The sequence below is a fragment of the Apostichopus japonicus genome, chromosome 18, assembly GCF_037975245.1.
Source record: "Apostichopus japonicus isolate 1M-3 chromosome 18, ASM3797524v1, whole genome shotgun sequence".
Classification (NCBI taxonomy): Eukaryota; Metazoa; Echinodermata; class Holothuroidea; order Aspidochirotida; family Stichopodidae; genus Apostichopus; species Apostichopus japonicus.
In genome coordinates this window covers 17,057,282-17,075,165 of record NC_092578.1, presented here as the reverse complement: position 1 = coordinate 17,075,165, position 17,884 = coordinate 17,057,282, and the positions used below count along the sequence as shown (strand labels likewise).

The 17,884-nt window shown below is 38.6% G+C and overlaps 2 protein-coding genes across 2 annotated transcripts; both read right to left on the bottom strand.

The window, feature by feature from the left end:
* Positions 1 to 3,380: 3,380 nt before the first annotated feature.
* On the bottom strand, positions 3,381 to 7,833 carry LOC139959103 (uncharacterized). Its single transcript, XM_071956681.1, has 4 exons — positions 7,677 to 7,833; positions 6,203 to 6,566; positions 5,010 to 5,158; positions 3,381 to 3,944 (listed from the first exon to the last, which is right to left on the bottom strand). Exons 2-4 carry the CDS (start codon positions 6,547 to 6,549, stop codon positions 3,898 to 3,900), a joined length of 543 nt encoding a protein of 180 aa, XP_071812782.1. The 5' UTR covers positions 6,550 to 6,566; positions 7,677 to 7,833; the 3' UTR covers positions 3,381 to 3,897.
* A 5,174-nt stretch (positions 7,834 to 13,007) lies between these two features.
* On the bottom strand, positions 13,008 to 17,201 carry LOC139959101 (uncharacterized). The gene is made up of 4 exons (XM_071956679.1): positions 17,041 to 17,201; positions 15,233 to 15,463; positions 14,231 to 14,379; positions 13,008 to 13,675 (listed from the first exon to the last, which is right to left on the bottom strand). The coding sequence occupies exons 2-4, from the start codon at positions 15,460 to 15,462 to the stop codon at positions 13,629 to 13,631; spliced, it is 426 nt and encodes a 141-aa protein (XP_071812780.1). The 5' UTR covers position 15,463; positions 17,041 to 17,201; the 3' UTR covers positions 13,008 to 13,628.
* Between the last annotated feature and the right edge of the window lie 683 nt (positions 17,202 to 17,884).

The following is a 17,884-nucleotide window of genomic DNA, read 5'->3' as shown; positions in this document are numbered from 1 at the left end:
TGTCTTAATCTGTTTATCGGAAGTAGTTAAAAAGAATCTCGGGACAGTTTACCAATTTCACTATGCCATTGACCTTTGCGGGGGTAATTCCCTGAAAAGTTTTGCTCAGTCTAGACATATTGTGCTTTTTATACCTTGGCAGAAATCCCAGTATATTATCACACCTTATACCATATGTGCTCTTCGATCAACGGATGTAGAGGGTCTGTGTTTATGTATCGCGCAACTCTGTTGCTGTAAATTTAAAGAAATTAAATCAAACCGAAACAGTTTAAAGATGATACAATATATCACTATATAATATAAACGTAAGGCAATTTCTGCATTCAATAACTATTATCCACAGTGGCAGTGGTACTACTAACATGACTAAATACTAGGCCTACATCTTTCGTATTATATTATCTGAAAACCGTGCCAAAGGGTCGTAATAATATAATAGTAACTGTGTCAAAGGGTCATAATTTTGAAAACCAAAACATGACTATGCTAAAAAAAAAGGAGTCTATCAGTGTAGAGTTTAAAAGCATCTCAAGTAAATAGTAAACCAGAAACTGCCAAGCTGTCCAATGTTTTTATACAGTTTTGAAGCATGCAAACACGTCTGGTACTAATCTGCGCACATTGCATCGCAGTAATTATCTGTACATCAAGTTCTATCATCACTTCAACGCTTCACGCTGTCAAAACAAACTTATTCAAAACTAACTGTCAAAACTAACTTATTCAATTTATTGGCTTTTCAGGTTTGGATCATCAACCTAAGTAATCCTTACCTTCAAAGAAGGACAGTCAGGGGCGTAGCGAGCGACAGCGACCAATAAGTTGGTCGCTGTCGGCAAATTTTGGGTCTGTCGGCAAAAGGAGAAAAGGTGAAGAGAGCGGAAGGGGAAGAAAGAAGGAAAGCTGAATAGAGAAAAGGAGAACGGGAGCTTCTTCCGTGCCAAATTTGACTTAAATATGCACCAGATTGCATCTAAGGACGTTTCAAAACTAAAAATTTTCCAAAGGGGAGGGGGACACCCCCTCCCCTTAGACCCCTCCCTCATTTCAATCACCACTTCCAGATCCGTCGGCAAATCAAATTCTCCACACCCCCTCCACAAAAACCCCTTCACTACGCCCCTGAGGACAGTCATCTGCAATGAGATGTGTACAGTCAGTCCATGGTCGCAGTATTGTTTTACAAACTTATGGCTGTACTGTACGTGTGCACCAACAAGTCCACGCAAAAGCAAAATTTGTCTTCTGTCGCACGTGTATGGACAATTTAGATACACACACGCGTACATAGCGAAAACAGACTTCCCAATCAGCATTGAAAACTGCAAGCCCCAGCCAATGAGAAGCGAGGTATGCAAATAGGGGCCTTTACCGCGCTGGGGGAAAATCGCCTCCAGTGGAGTCGAACATTTTTTTTTCAGTTATGTAAGACACCCTCTTATTTGTAGTTTTGTCAAGTTTGGAAAATATTAATGCGCACATTTATAATGAAACCGAAACGTAGTCAGGGAAACGCTTGTCTTAACCACTGAACAGCCGAGATTTCATTTTCTCTTTTCACTCTTTGGTTTGATCTAGGATTGAGCACGGTTTTATTCTACCTGCATGGGTTGGGAAACCGATGAAGATTAAGTGGTAAATTGAATGAACATTTTATAGAAAGCAAAACAACCTTTTTGGCGTTACGTATCTACTACGTCACACTAGTCTTGTTTACTACTATTGATACGAAACGTTAACTCTTTACTACATGGAAATAACTGGAATTTGCATGGGTACTTGAAAGAAACTTTCATCAAGGGGGAAGTGTGGATGGGTGGAGGGTGTCCTGGGTTACATTCGGAGGTGGTACATATGAACCAATTTGACTGTTTTCTTTCTTTCAATTTTTCCCCTGTGATTTGGCGGCTTTGATGTTAATCTGTTTTTTCGGAAGTAGTTTTAAAAGAGAGCCAAGAAAGTTGATGATAAATACCAAGTTAGGGAATATGTGAGGGTAATTCCCTGAAAAGTTCTCAAGTGCAATTGATCACTTATATTGAAATGAGAACAATCCTAAAACAACCAAGAATAAGGTTACCTGAGAGCGTGAGAGCGTGGTGGCCAATTGTCTAAGGCGTCGGACTCGTGATCCAAGGATTACTGGTTCGATCCGGTCAAAGATCAAACGGACTTAGTTTGTTGATCTCAATTTGTGTGTCTCTTCCACCAGTGTCAGCATAGCTAGGCCTTAAAAGTAACGTTCGACTTTCGTCACGTTACTGATTATAGGACAACTTGAACAAACCTGGCTAGGCCTGTGAGCAATTTTATGTTGTCTAGGTCAGCAACGGTTGGGTAGAATAGGGTTCGTTAACACAAAAGCGTGAAGAATACGAGGCAGAATACCAACACACTTAACATGGCAAAACATCTCCTTCGTTATTTCTGAAGGCAATTTTCCTACTGGCTATCAGTCATAATTCGCAAAGTATAGAACAATTTAAGGAGTTTTGAGACAAGTTTGCTGTTGTTACTGCTAGGAATTTTGGAAGAGAGATGCTCTTACAACCTCAGATTATCATTGCGTAAAAGATCGCTTTGATTTAGGCAATGAAATGGAGTAATAACGATATTATTCGCGCACCAATATGAAGTTGAAAGACAGATAATTGGAAATTGTACGAAGTCGCCGCTCTGATTGAGCAGCGGTTCAAAGTAGTTGTGAGGTACTGTACAGTATAGATGCTCATGACTCCCGCACACCTATAGTTTCTGTATAGGGTATGCCTAGTAGAGGAGCCATAATGTAACAGAAGCCAAGCTATCCTCGTAGGTATTTCTACAGATGTTTTATTTTTAAGTCTAGTGCATTGAAGTCATTAAAACCTCAATGCATTTTGCATTCTGGTTTTAGTATATGTGGTGATAAATTGTAACACGCAAGCATCACCTGAGTGAATAATATCATCATTGAGCTGAAACTTTGATTTTCCTTTATAAAGATAACATTGACAGCTTAGGCGCTTGCAACAGTCCGTGCGATGGATCAGCGTTGCAAAGATACATAAAGAACCCTACTATAGGAGCTATACGTAGTGCAACTGAGGAATCATGAAGCCAGACCGCCTCGGGTCTCCACTAGAGTAAATGTTCTCCGGATTGACAACTGAGGTGTTAAGATGATACGGTTATAGTAATATTGATAATCATAAATATAAATATATTATTGTACTGAAACTGATATCAATATTGTGTGATAAAAGTGTCATCACGTTAGTGGAATGGGGAGTTTGTTGACTCGCCGTCCAACCCCTTGTCCTAGAAACGAAGTTGCGGTACCATCTATATCTACAATGGGCGACTATATAAAACAATGCAAAAATGAAAACAAAGAGCAATTATTCTTTCTGTATCTTACTTTATTCCCAAAATGATATAAAGGGAGCGCTTCAATGATGAAAGAAATTCAACATACTGTAGTGACTCGGCACCCCATCCACCTCAACCTCCAACCCCCTTCCCTCTCCACCCTCCGTTTCTATTGGAAATTCGTTGTCACTATTATGAGTGACAATTTTGTTCAACTGTTTGAAACTCAGTAATTATTGCTGTAGTCAATGTTATGTATTCATTTTGGACTCACTATAAACCAAACCCTACCCCCCCCCCCATTCCCTCCCTTCTCCCTCGCCTTCCATATAATCTAATTTTATGATGATAGTAGCATGGGTAATTGTTTCCGATCCGTGTTGGCTGTGTTTATACCAATTCATAGTAAACAGAGACTATAGAGTCACACATACTGACTCGGTGCCATCCGACGGAAGGAAACATAATAATAAAAAGTACGCTACGCCAAGACTTCAATCCATGTTGTTCAAGAAGAGTAAGTAAGACATTGCCAGCAGCTGTTTAGACATTCACAGCTTGGAATTCTTGCCAAGAGATCTTCTCGTCACCTAGTTATGAACACATGAAAACAAAACAATAAATAAATGATCAATATACATAGTGGCGTACGAATCTATCACAAAGTGAAAGACCAGATGGGACATTGAATATGATATCCAAATTGTCACTCTTTCGAAACCGAAAGAATATTTATATTTTAATCGACATGTTGCTTTTTCACGTCCTCGAAATTTCGACATCAGACGTGAGATGAAAAGAAAATGATCAATTGTTTCTTGCTAATCCTTTTGCTAATGCAAATGAATCCAGCTGAATGATTTCAAAATTTCTTGGAGTGAATCAGTTGTCGAAACAATATACCCCTGCCTTCGTCCATTCAAAGTAGGGTGCAGCGACACATCCCCTGCCCCCCCCCACCACCATCTCCCATTCCCTTATGTTCCTACCTTTACTATTTACCATTCAATAATACTTAGGCTTGTATAAGAACTATGTTTCTCAGATTTTATGAAATGAAATGAACAGTCCAAGAGGTAAATTAGAAAAGTGTTTTGTTTTTAATTTACTTTCGTTCAAGGATATTCCCGTGGTGGAATTTTCTTGTATTTTATAGGTCGTAACGTCATCATTGTAGCACTTTGTATCCCGAAGATATGACATTGTTTTTTTAAATGATAAATTTCGTGATATTTTGTGATTGCATCTGGCAACAGAAGTATGAATGATCTCATTACGGCAAGTCAGTGACAAATGCTTTTTCACAGAGGAATTTAATATTTTTGGAGAACAAAAACATGTTGTATTTGATGAAATTCAAAATACAGAGAAACTTGATAAATATGCCAAAAATTTCAAAAATATCGAGGTTTTAACACGATAAATCAATATAACAGATTAAGATATAGAAAACTTAAAGCTTTCAATAACATTTGTTATTATGAAATCACTTTGACGGTAGACTCTTGTGGAAAGAAGAGAAAGAGGGCGTCCTAATTCATTCAGTCCTAATTTTGTTCATGTTGCCGGAATGTATCGTAATTACCTCTTTCAAATAATACAGTAAAGAAAAAGAATAATAATAAATAATGATAAAAATATGTTTTAAAACTAACCATCAGTGTCATCGTCTGAGAGAAACGCAACGAAGTTTTTGGCTGATCCGCCCTCTTTCACCCATTCACAGATTTCGATGTATTGATTACCGTTCATGTCGATCGACTTAAAGATTGAGTCTTTTTGACTGTCAACATCACGACGCCACCTGCAAAATAAGTTTTAAAAAAGACAAGAAACTTTAATAGAATTAAAGTGTTGTATCCGATACCGCTACCACATTTTTGAAGGTACCATGTGACGTCACAAATGTGTCTCAATAGAAAACAAAGTCATATAATACCAAAACAAATGAGGACAAAAGTTAGATAATGGTCGGGTGGTCGGGTGGTCGGGTGGTCGGGTGGTCGGGTGGTCGGGTGGTCGGGTGGTCGGGTGGTCGGGTGGTCGGGTGATCGGATGAGAGAAGTCGGAGTGAGTTTTTCTATCCTTTATTTGGGTGGTAAAGGAAAGAAAGGGAAGGAAATGCGAAATATATTCCGACATGACGTCACTGTTTCTGTTCACTTCATGGTATATTAAGCTTAAAGATTTCTGTTTGACACTTCTGAAATCGTTTAGAAAAGTTGTGACGTTTTTAGTGTTTGCAAGTCTGTCGACTTCTAACAGTGCAACGGAATGTTTTATTATTTCATTATGACATTCAAATGATATATTTTTCCCTGATAGAAATTAATTAATGAAAGATTAATAAACAAGATGATAAAACAATCGCCCAACTGAATTTCAGACCCGGTCAGGTCAAAACAGTGGACATTTCCTCTGACGGCAGCATTAAGATAGTATACACTTTGGAAACTACAAAATCTTTCAGGTTAACGACTCATAAAGGGTAATAGCGTGTGTACCAGTTTCGCGACAGAATTCAGGGCAGGTGAGGCCTACGGTATTTTAAGAACCGGTATTCCGGTATATTTGGGTTTTTGTGATACCAATGTATATAAGGCATCATGACTTTAATGCCGACAGCACCATGTAGCTTAACGGTCGTGCGTAGGGGAATATCGTAGTACCACTATCACCGATGGGAAAGATCAACGGTTCATCCGGGAGAGCTGGGTTCTGTAGGTAACAATCCTAACCACCATCCGTAAGTTCGAACCATGGAAGGAGTCAGAATATAAAAAGCTAGCAATAATACATGATATAAGTCTCCGTGCATTTTTACATGCAATTCGATATATATGCTTACCGTATTCTGAATCGAACACCGACTGTACCAGTATCATGGTCGTACGTGGGGGTCACCGTAACACCGGTGTCACCGATGGGGAACTCCAAGGGTCCAAGGGCATTGGGTGCTTTGGGTGGTTCCGTTGGTTCAGGTGGTGGTGCAAAATTAATAACATCGTTAATTCCGTGTTGAAAAATATAATCTTCTGTCAAATCTGGACTCGAATATATGGAAGTATCTCTACTCGAACCTGAACTCGAACCTGAACTCGAGCCTGAGCTCGAGCCTGAACTCGAGCCTGAGCAGGCCTCACTGAATACAACCGCAAGACAAATGACCAGACAACGGATGAGAATACGAGCCATGCTGAATTCCCGATATGCTAAACAATGAAAGCTGAGAATTAAACGGAGAAAAAATAAACTTCGAATCATATTAAAGGCATTGAAGACTCGCCTCAAACCGCGTGCGGCCATCTGAAAAATAGTTAACTTTCCGTTGTTGCAAGTGACGTTTTCTTCGTGTCGTTACAAAATGCAGACAGTACAGTAATGAAACGTGAGGCAGTATACCTTGTTATTTTTAGCTGTATTGTGTGTACACTGTGCTGTGTGTATTGACCGCAGCTGTATGTACTGTCTGTACAATAGTGTCTAATTACCGATGGTAGCAAGCTGTGTGCGTGTATTTTCTGGGATCGATGGTGGTGTCTAACACTTCACCTCATACGAAACTAGGTCAGATTACCGGCATTAGACGTTTCTTTTTGCGCGAGTCTTCACACCCTTTAACATAATTATTTTCGTCGCCAACTAATGAAAAATTTTACCAAACCAACCCTATAACTCACTATAAAATCAGCAAATTGACAACAGATTTAAATTAACGTATACATATACTAAGATGGATTTTTTTTAACCCCATGAACGTTATGAGAAAAGCTCGTAATGATTGTTAATGATTTATTTAAATGTCCCCGTCGTTCGGATGCATTGTCATATTACGTAGAAATCATAAACTAAAGAGAAAAATGTAAGTAAGATATGTTGACAAATTGGTTCCTACTATTGCATTCATTTTATGATATAAAAACTAGGTTGTTTTTCTTCACTGGCCACAATGTTATTTGTATTGAAAAATACAATTTGTCAAAAATTCTAGGCTTGGTTCTCTGCTAATGTGAGTAAGACTAAGTTATAGCTTTTTCTCTACAAAATAATAAGAGCAGCATTAATTCGTGCTACATTATATAACACATTAAACCTGTCTCCACAGAAGAAACATATGCATTGAAGTGTAAAGTCATATATATTCTTGTTGATCTGAGCTTAAGCAGATGGTTAATTGACCTTTGTTGTTTGTAGTATTATTATTGTCTTGGTAAATAGGGAATGGTATATCTTTTCTATATGGTAAGTCTAAAGTCTAAATATTTAGGATTATTTCTCCAAAGGAAAACCGAAAGTAAAAAGAAAAACCTGAATCAACTTACCCAAACGTTTGTAGACTTTAAAGACACTGGAGAAGAGAGTGATTGCTGGACCAGAGCTGGTGAGGAATCGATTGGATATGAATGATTTAACTCCGGGACTATTGCTTTTAAGGAGTAAAATTCTTAACTCGGACCATGAGCGGAGCAACAACTTTTTTTTAGTGGTTTGACGGCTTGTCTTAATCTGTTTATCGGAAGTAGTTTAAAAGAATCTCGGGACGTTTGACCATTTCACTATGCCATTGACATTTTCGGGGGTAATTCCCTGAAAAGTTTTACTCAATCTAAAAATATTGTACTTTTTAGACCTTGGCAGAAATCCCAGTATATTATCACACCTTATAACATATGTGCTCTTCGATCAAACCTGAAGTGGCCCCCTTCTATGGCATGCCATATGTGCAATAATTCGATAAACCGAATTTATCGCCGTTAAACTCTGTTTTTCGGTCGATAAACCCAGTTTATCGAATGGTAAACCGTGTTTTTCGCGATAAACTCAGTTTACCGAGCGAAAAGCAGGGTTACCTCGATAAACTAAGATTATCGGCGATAAACCGAGTTTATAAATGGGAACTATGTTTTTCGCTCAATAAACTAAGTTTATCGATAGTCTCTGTTTATCGCTTGATAAACCGAGTTTATCGAATTGGATATAGCACGCCACATGTGCAATGATTCGATAAACCGAGTTTATCGCCGTTAACTCTGCTTTTCGCTAGATAAACTGAGTTTATCGCGAAAAACACGGTTATCCAGTCGATAAACTCAGTTTAACGGCGATAAACTCGGTTTATCGAATTATTGCACATTGGGCTTGCCATATACCCTTCTCCCGGGGAATCGAGCATTTTTGTTCAGTTATTTAAGACATGCTATATAAAACAGTCTCTCGGTTTTAGTTTTGTCAAGTTTGCGAAATAATAATGCGCACATTTATAATTAAACCATTGAAAGTTTTGGTAACGACTTTGAATCGTAGTGCGCATGTCCTGGGGTCGCCAGGGAAACGCTTGTCTAAACCACTGAACAGCCGAGATTGCATTTTTCCGCTTTTCGCTCTTTTGTTTGATCTAGGATTGAGCACGGGTTGTTCTACCTGCATGGGTTAGGAAACATATGTAGATTAAAGGGTGTGAAGACTCGCGCAAAAATAAGCGTCTAATGCCGGTAATTTGACCTAGTTTCAAATGAGGTGTAACAGAAGTGTTAAACACTACCATCGATCCCAGAAAAAACACACACAGCTTGCTACCGTCGGTAATTATTTTGTAGCGACACAAGTCACTTCCAAGTAACAGAAAGTGAACTCTTTTTTCAGATGGCCGCACGCGGTTTGGGGCGAGTCTTCAATGCCTTTAAGTGGTAAATTGAATGAACATTTAATACGAAAGCAAAACAACTTTTTTGGGGAGTTACGTATCTACTACGTCACACTTGTTTACTGCAAGATTACTATACTATTGATACAAAACGTAAACTCTTTACTATACATGGAAATATCTGGAAGAATTGCATGGGTACTTGAAAGAAACTTTCAACAAGGGGGAAGTGTGGATGGGTGTGGGGGGATCCTGGGTTACATTCGGAGGTGGTATATATGAACCAATTTGACTGTTTTCTTTCTTTCAATTTTTCCCCTGCGCTTTGGCGGCTTTGATATTTATCTGTTTTTCGGAAGTAGTTTTAAAAGAGAGCCAAGAAAGTTGATGATAAATTCCAGTTTAGGGAATATGTGAGGGGAATTCCCTGGAAAGTTCTCAAGTGTAATTGATCACTTATATGGAAATGAGAATAATCCTAAAACAACCAAGAATAAGGTTACCTGGCACTGCAGGACATCATAAAATTAGCATATATGCTCCAGATGAGAGTAACTTATGGAACGAAATCTTCTGGTGGTTGAAGCTGAATGGTAAGCAAAAATTGCTGACAATTCTCGGCATGTTTAGATGTAAACCGTATTCTCAAAGCAGAATATATCGCAAAGACTCAACCCTTACCCCCCCCCCCCCTCCCTACTATAAGGAGCTAACGTAGAGCTACTGAGGATTCATATAGCCAGATGATATTTTAAACCACCTATTAGCGTAAATGTTCTCCGAATCGACAACTGAGGTGTTTAGATGATACGGTAATAGTAATATTGATATCATAAATGTAAATATATTATATTACTGAAACTGGTATCAATATTTTGTGATAAAATTGTCATCACGTTATTGGAATGGGGAGTTTGTTGACTCGCCGTCCAACCCCTTGTCCTAGAAACGAAGTTGCAGTACCAAATATATCTACAATGGGCGACTAATGTAAAGCAATGCAAAAATGAAAACAAAGAGCAATTATGCTTTCTTTCAACTTACTTTATTCCCAAAATGATATTAAGGGAGAGTTTTCAAATGCGATTCACGAAATTCAACATACTGTAAGGACTTGGCACCCCATCCACCTCAACCTCCAACCTCCAACCCCCGGCCCCCCACTCTACCCCACCCTCCGTCTCAGTTGAAAATTATTTCCGATAATCCTTGTGCAGGCTTCGTTGCCACTATTATGAGTTTTCTGTTCTTTTACTATTTGATAGCTTCGTACGCCACTGTATATTGGCCATTAATACTGGCAAACATAATTTATTGTTTTGTTTTCATAAAAGGTGACGAGAAGATCTCTTGGCAAGAATTCCAAGCTGTGAATGTCTAAATAGTTGCCAGCAATGTCTCATGCACTTACTCTTCTAGAGCACCAAGGATTGAAGTCTTGGCGTAGCGTACTTTTTATATATTTTTTTCCTTATATCGGATGGTACCGAGTAGGTATTTGTGACACTATAGTGTCAAAACGTAAACTCTTTGGTAATAACTGGAAGAATTGCATGGGTACTTTCAACATGGGGAAGTGTGAATGGGGGGGGGGGGGCACGAGGATGATCCTACGTTACATTCGGAGATGGTATATATGAACCACTTTGAATTGATTATTTTCTTTCTTTCATATTTTCCCATGTGGTTTCCCGGCTTTTTATTAATCTGTTTTATCGGAAGTAGTTTTGAAAGAGAGCCAAGGCCATTGATGATGATGATACGATGTTAGGAAATTTGCGAGGGTAATTCCCTGAAAAGTTCTCAAGTGCAAAATAGAAATTCAACATACTGTAAGGACCCTGCAGTAGGCCACAGAATGACCCACGGGCATATTTCTAGATTTAGTAGAAAGGAAATAGACTAGGTGTGTAAGTAAGTCAACGGAGAACTATTAGTGCTACGGTTGTAGTATACCATAGAAATTGAGAAAGGTAGAATGCTGACACAGTATATCGCCGTGTGTTTAAAGGGTGTGAAGACTCGCGCACAGAGAAACGTCTCATGCCGGTAATCTGACCTGGTTTCGAATGAGGTTTAACAGAAGTGTTAGACACCACCATCGATCCCAGAAAATACACACACAGCTTGCTACCGTCGGTAATTAGACACTAGTGTACAGTCAATACATACAGCTACGGTCAATACCCACAACATAGTGTACATAGCAGCGGTGGACATCTCAGGTCTAGATAAAAGATAACAAGGTGCGTATCACGTTTCATTACTGTCTGCATTTTGTAGCGACAAGAAGAAATCTTCACTTGTAAGCAACGGAAAGTTAACTTTTTCAGAGCGCGGCACGCAGTTTGGGGCGAGTCTTCAATGCCTTTAAGCAGTGAAGCCTTGAAAAAAAAACGAGGGCGCTTTGGGTTGTACGGCAAAAAGCCAGGTCATTTGTACGTCTTCATACATGCATGGTGCATTCGACTTTAAAGTTTAATTTAATTTTACTCGTTTTTTGAAAGAGTAGCTGTATACTTTGCACAAATTAAGACATGTTATGAGCGACAATATTGGTAAGTACTATACTCCATAACTGAAGAATCAACTTTGAATTTTTTTTTCGCCTCAATAATGACTCGAGTAAGTGGAGTGTTTTGTGCAACTCTTAATGTCTGGAAAGTGTCATTTCCGGTATCTGAGAGGCACATTGCAAACTTTTTTCTTGCTTGTATTATTTAAGTGCTCTACTCAAATAGTGTCATAGTTGTCCTTGAAGAAATGCCGTGAAAATGCAACCCTCCCCCACCAGTACCTTCTTGTCGTATAAGCAAAGCGCCACCTGTGGGATGGGTGGCTTCAGTATAAGTCGCATGACGTCATTCTTCCTACTTCAATATCTATGTGGTATACATATAGATAATAGAGGACACCATACTGAAATGCACTTCTTGACGGTTATACAACAATAGGGCAGATAATAGATGTACCTCCTTATTTTTCGAAAATAACTTAATTGTCGTCACCGCTCCTGCTATAGACGGCTAAAAGGGATTTCGTCTTAAATTCACGGATCTTCACAGCTGTTATATACAAAAGATACTATATGTATAAGGGGCAACTATGGGGCTCCGATAGGGGCATGATGTTTAGTAAATCACTCCTCCGATGGTTGTGACTATGCCGTCACCTACTAAACGTGAGAAATACACGTACTACCCCCCCCCCCCCCCACCCTCCCCCAACTTCCAAAGTAACTCGATCTCAAATACTTTTCGTTGTACGTACGTACAAGGGCGTTGTGGTCAAGTGGTTAAGGCAGTGGACTTGTGATCTAAGGATTACAGGTTCGAGCCCTGGCCAGATCATTGTGTTGTGTCCTTGGGCAAGGCGCTTTATCTCCATTGCCTCTCTTCACCCAGGTGTATAAATGGGGACCTGCGAGGTAACTTGTAAATATAGTTGCGTGCGCCGGTTTGTGGCTGCACCCTATGGGAAGTCCCCCGGGGGACACGTGGTTGTGGTGCACTGTGGTGCCCCAGGAGAGATTGATTGAATTGTGCACACTTTGGTGTGTGGATGTGACAAGTTACCAATGACCAGGGGTTAAGTTGTAAAGTCATGTGAGGAGGCATCAGCCTCGTACAAGACTGTAAACCTTCAACTTTTACAATAACAATTCTCGGAATAGACCTTTCGTGCGATGCGGTACGGTATAGAAGCAATGCCTAAAATCACTTATGTGATGCACTAACACCGAAAGTGAAACGGTTTTGGGGCGAGGGTAGAGAAGACGGAGGGGATTGAGGGGTGCACGACGAGGGTTGAGGGGTGCGCGAGGGGGTAGAGAAGAGGGAGGGGTAGAGAACAGGGAAGGGTAAGCGAGAGGTGAAGGTTCAGTGTGCGTGTCTCTGTTTGGAGAATGGCGTCGGGGCAAATCAGCCCACTTTCTACACGTCCATAGAAATGTACAACTGAATGATCCAAAAGAGAGATTTAACTCTGACAAAGGAGATTAAATCAAACACAGTAATCACGGTTTGTATTTTTCATAATTACTTTCATTTTGTTTTTCCAAACAGAATACAACTTATTTTAAAAACTATAAGAATGAGTGTCAGATGTGAAACTTGAAGGGGTGGGGGAGGGGGGGTAGGAAGGGTGAACATGGATCCAGGATGGCATGGAATGTTGTGCCTCCGTTTAGAGGGGTTGGAGAATATCAGTTTCACGTAAGTGCTAGAAATTTACTTATAAAACGAACATTTACGGACAATAATTGACTTGAGAATAAAGCAAACACAAAACTCATGTTTCTGTCTTTATGTGCCTTATTATTAACACCCCACCTGTTCCCTCCCCCGGCTACCTTACGCCCCCCCCCCCCCCGCCCACTTCGTCACGTTGATATTAACCAAAATAGATGTAAAAATGCCCATGGATGATCCTCATATGTACAAAACTTGTTATATCGCTTGCAACGCACTGATTTCGGACTTTTAACCTAAAGCATACCCCTCCCCTAACCCCTTCCAACTTCTCTTCAACCATCCACCTAAAATTAACTCTGTTTATGAGTCACTGACGATCGAAAGTTGCTCATTTTCTAGTCTGTTTCATGCAGCCTCGATCATTGTCCTTTCTCGGTCTAGACATTCATATCGGGGAATTCTTGCCAAGAGATCTTTTCGTCGCCTGAGGGGAAGATAGAAGACAGAGAGTTGAGAATGGGAACGTATGTTGCAGAATGGGAAAGTATGAATGACAATGAGAAAGTATGAATGACAATGGGAAAGCATGAATGACAATGGGAAAGTATGAATGACAATGGGAAGTATGAATGACAATGGTGAAGTATGAATGACAATGGGAAGTATGAATGACAATGGGAAAGTATGAATGACAATGGGAAAGTATGAATGACAATGGGAAAGCATAAATGACAATGGGGAAGTATGAATGACGATAGGAAGTATGAATGACAATGGGAAGTATGAATGACATTGGAAAAGTATGAATGACAATGAGCAGTGTGAATGACAATGGGGAAAGTATGAAAGACAATGGGAAAGTATGAATGAGAACAGAAAAATATAGGATTCAATTCACTAAGGGGGTAAGGCTATAGCAGCATAATAGGTTTGAAACTAAGGGGAAATTAGGTAGATTGTTAGTCTGTGCTCATCGTCCACACAAAAACTAATGCAATAATGATCATTTATATTTATAATCTAACAACTGTCAACTAACCGTCCATGTCATCATCACCGAGGAATGTAACAAAGTTTTTAGCTTTGCCGCCCTCTTTCGTCCATTCACACACATCAATGAATTGATCGCCATTGACATCAAGCAGCTTAAAGACGGTTGCCTTCCGACTTCCAATATCGCGACGGAAACTGCAAAATACAAGAAAACAGTTTTTTTTTTTTCATTCTTTCTCAAAACTAAAGTGATTGACAAATATTTACTATTTGGTGATTTCAGAGTATTCTTGGCCGATACATGGTATGATACTTTCCCATCAACTTTGGCATCACAAAAATATATTTTGTAGCCGAGGTCATGGCGACAAGACGAGTGTATACTCTACGGAACACCCCTTACGAACGAAATACACACCACTGTGGTAGACTAAAGTGACAAATAAATGAATATAGTATACGGTATCGTTACATTTCAAAAAATTAAATAAACTTAAAAAACCTTTTTCTCTTTTAAAGTACAAGGTGGAATTAGTTGGAATTGTGAACCATGATTTTTTCTCAAATTATTTACCCTACCCTCTCCTCTCCTCCCCTCTCCTCCCCTCCCCCGCCAAAACCTTCGCTTTTATGAAATAGTTATTATAGGACGTTATGATGTGTTATTTAAGTGATATATAATTTATAAAAGTTATATATTTTAATTTGATATTAAAATATATTACCTTGTGATTATTACGACTATATATGTTTATGCCCACTTTCAACTAAATTACTCCCAGCCTCTCCCACCCCCTCACCCCCCACCCCTACACCGTCCTTGCCCAACGTATCCATATCCATTCCTTTGTGATCGTTTAGACAACAAACTGTTAAGGAGTATAATACGATCTTTCAAATCACAAAATACGTGTTTACTCGTTGTAAAGGAAAGAAATGTTTGGAAACGGTCATTTTCGCCATAACAGAGGAACTGAAATAATGAGGTAATTCATGGATAACATCAACTTTCCATGCACACTATGTAAGTAATTACGATGAAACTTACGGTATGTTGACTTCAACACCAACAGCACCAGTGCCAGGGTCGTACGTGGGCGATATCGTAGCACCACTGTCACCGATGGGAAAATCCAAGGGTCCAGGGGAATCGGGTTGGGGTGGGTCACGATCATTACCACCCCCTGAGTCCGAACCGGACGAGGAGCCAGAGCATGCCTCACTGAGGTTTACAACAGTAATAACGAGAAACAGGCAGAAGATGAGGAAACGCGCCATTCTGAAAGAACAACAAAAAATACATAAATATATAAATATATAAATATATAAATATATAAATACATAAATACATAAATATATAAATATATAAATACATAAATATATAAATACATAAATATATAAATACATAAATACATAAATATATAAATATATAAATACATAAATGATGTATGTATATATGTATGTATATATGTATGTATATATGTATGTATATATGTATGTATATATATATATATATATATATATATATATATATATATATATATATGAAAATCGTAATGAGTTGGAAAATCAAGAACAGTGAAAAAACTGTCAGCCTCCACCGGGATTCGAACCACGGGCCTTCCGCTCTGTACGCGGACACCCTAACCACTAGGCTATGGTTCTCTGCTAATAAACTTTCCCTTAATGTGAGAATAAGACTAGAGATATTGTTTGTTTTATTTTCTTCAAAATAATAAGTGCAGCTTTAATAAAGTGATATTTGACAAGTGAATGGACAGAAAATATCTTAAAAGAGTACTAGGTAATACAATGTTTCTTGGGGTTATCTTGACTCTGGCTTGACGTGGAATAACTATGTTAATTCAATCTCTACAAAGATTGCACGATATGTTGGGATTCTCTCCATTTCAAGCAGGACAAGATCTTCGTTTTTTATCATTTACTTTTGTTCATCCCCATCTCACTTATTGCGTGAAAGTTTGGTCCGGTACAATGTCTTATAATATCAAGAAACTTCTGAAGCTCTAAAAGAGAACAATTTCTCATACTTCATTCGCTTCCTTCAATGATCACACCTGCAAGCTATTTGCTTCTTTAAATCTCCTTAAATTTGCTGACCTTATTAATGTTTACATTGCTACTCTTTGCTTACCGTTCTATTAATAATCATAATCCTTCTGTTTTCACGTGTTATTTTACATACAATAAATATATACATAATCATAATACTAGGCAGGCTGGTAACATGCCCAAACCACGTCCTAGAACTAGTATTAGTATACAGAGCTTACGTTATTGAGCTAATACTTATTACAATTCTTTACAATTACAATTTATTGTATAAAAGCATACATATCCAACCTACATTGTATGTTTATGGAGAAAACCAAAATAAATGAAATGACTATCGGATTTGCTTATGGACGAAAAACGATTAAATATCTTCGTTACCACATGGAGCTAGGATATCCCTTCCCTTGCTGGATATTCCCTGGGGCTGGTACATACCTTAAACATGACAGTCAGTATTTCAAAATAATCACCTTGACTCACACATAACAATACATATTTGAAAAAAGGTAGAAATTATCGATAATTCGTGCTACATGATATAACACATAAAACCTGTCTCCACAGAAGAAGCGTATACATTGAAGTGTAACTGTAATCAATCACTTTATATTCTTGTTAATTTGAAATTAAGCAAATGATTACTTGATTGACTTTTGTAATTGCATCATAACCACCTTGTTAGGGAATGGTATATTCTATATGGTAAGTCTAAATCTAAATATTTAGGATTATTTCTCCAAAAGAAATCGAAAGTAAAAAGAAAGACATGAATCAACTTACCCAAAAGTTTGTAAACTTTGAAGACACTGGAGAAGAGAGTGATTGTCGGAACAGAGCTGATGAGGAATCGATTTGATATGAATGATTTAACTCCGGGACTATTGCTTTTAAGGAGTAAAATTCTTAACTCGGACCATAAGCGCAAAACAATTATTTTTTCTTAGTGGTTTGACGGCTTGTATTAATCTGTTTTCCGGAAGAAGTTTAAAAGAGTCTCGAGACATTTGGTCATTATACAATGCCATTGACATTTGCGGGGGTAATTCCCTGAAAAGTTTTACTCAATATAGAAATATTGTACTTTTTAGACCTTGGCAGAAATCCCAGAATATTATTACACCTTATTATAACATATGTGCTCTTCGATCAAATCTGAAGTGAACCCATTCTCCCGGGGCGATTTTTTTTCCAGCGCGGTAAAGACCAAGATGTGCATACCTCGCTCCCATTGGCTGGGCTTCGTATGCATGAGCTTAACTAGCAGCAGCTGCACAGAACCGTTCATCACACACCACCTTTCACAAGGCCACTTTGCTACACTCAGAATAGAAAACAGTCTAGCAGCAGACTGTACTCGTTTGAGTAGAGTTAATATATTTGTCGGTTTGTTATGCCACGGGTGTTAGAGGGTCTGTGATTATGCATCGCACAACTCTGTTGCTGTAAATTTAATAAAGTTAAATCAAACCGAAACAGTTTAAAGATGATACAATATATCACCACATAATATAAACGTAAGGCAATTTCTGCATTCAATAACTATTATCCACAGTGAGAGTGGTACTACTAACATGACTAAATACTAGGCCTATATCTTTCGTATTATATTATCTGAAAACCGTGC

What these genes read in the sequence shown, in the direction of transcription:
- LOC139959101 (XM_071956679.1), bottom strand. Translation starts at nt 15,462, where the DNA reads ATGGCGCGTTTCCTCATCTTCTGCCTGTTTCTCGTTATTACTGTTGTA. An exon ending in GGTGTTGAAGTCAACATACC is followed by an intron (nt 14,380 to 15,232) that starts GTAAGTTTCATC and finishes TGTATTTTGCAG; the next exon opens with TTTCCGTCGCGATATTGGAA. An exon ending in CGGTGATGATGACATGGACG is followed by an intron (nt 13,676 to 14,230) that starts GTTAGTTGACAG and finishes TCTTCCCCTCAG; the next exon opens with GCGACGAAAAGATCTCTTGG.
- LOC139959103 (XM_071956681.1), bottom strand. Translation starts at nt 6,549, where the DNA reads ATGGCTCGTATTCTCATCCGTTGTCTGGTCATTTGTCTTGCGGTTGTA. An exon ending in GGTGTTCGATTCAGAATACG is followed by an intron (nt 5,159 to 6,202) that starts GTAAGCATATAT and finishes CTTATTTTGCAG; the next exon opens with GTGGCGTCGTGATGTTGACA. An exon ending in CTCAGACGATGACACTGATG is followed by an intron (nt 3,945 to 5,009) that starts GTTAGTTTTAAA and finishes GTTCATAACTAG; the next exon opens with GTGACGAGAAGATCTCTTGG.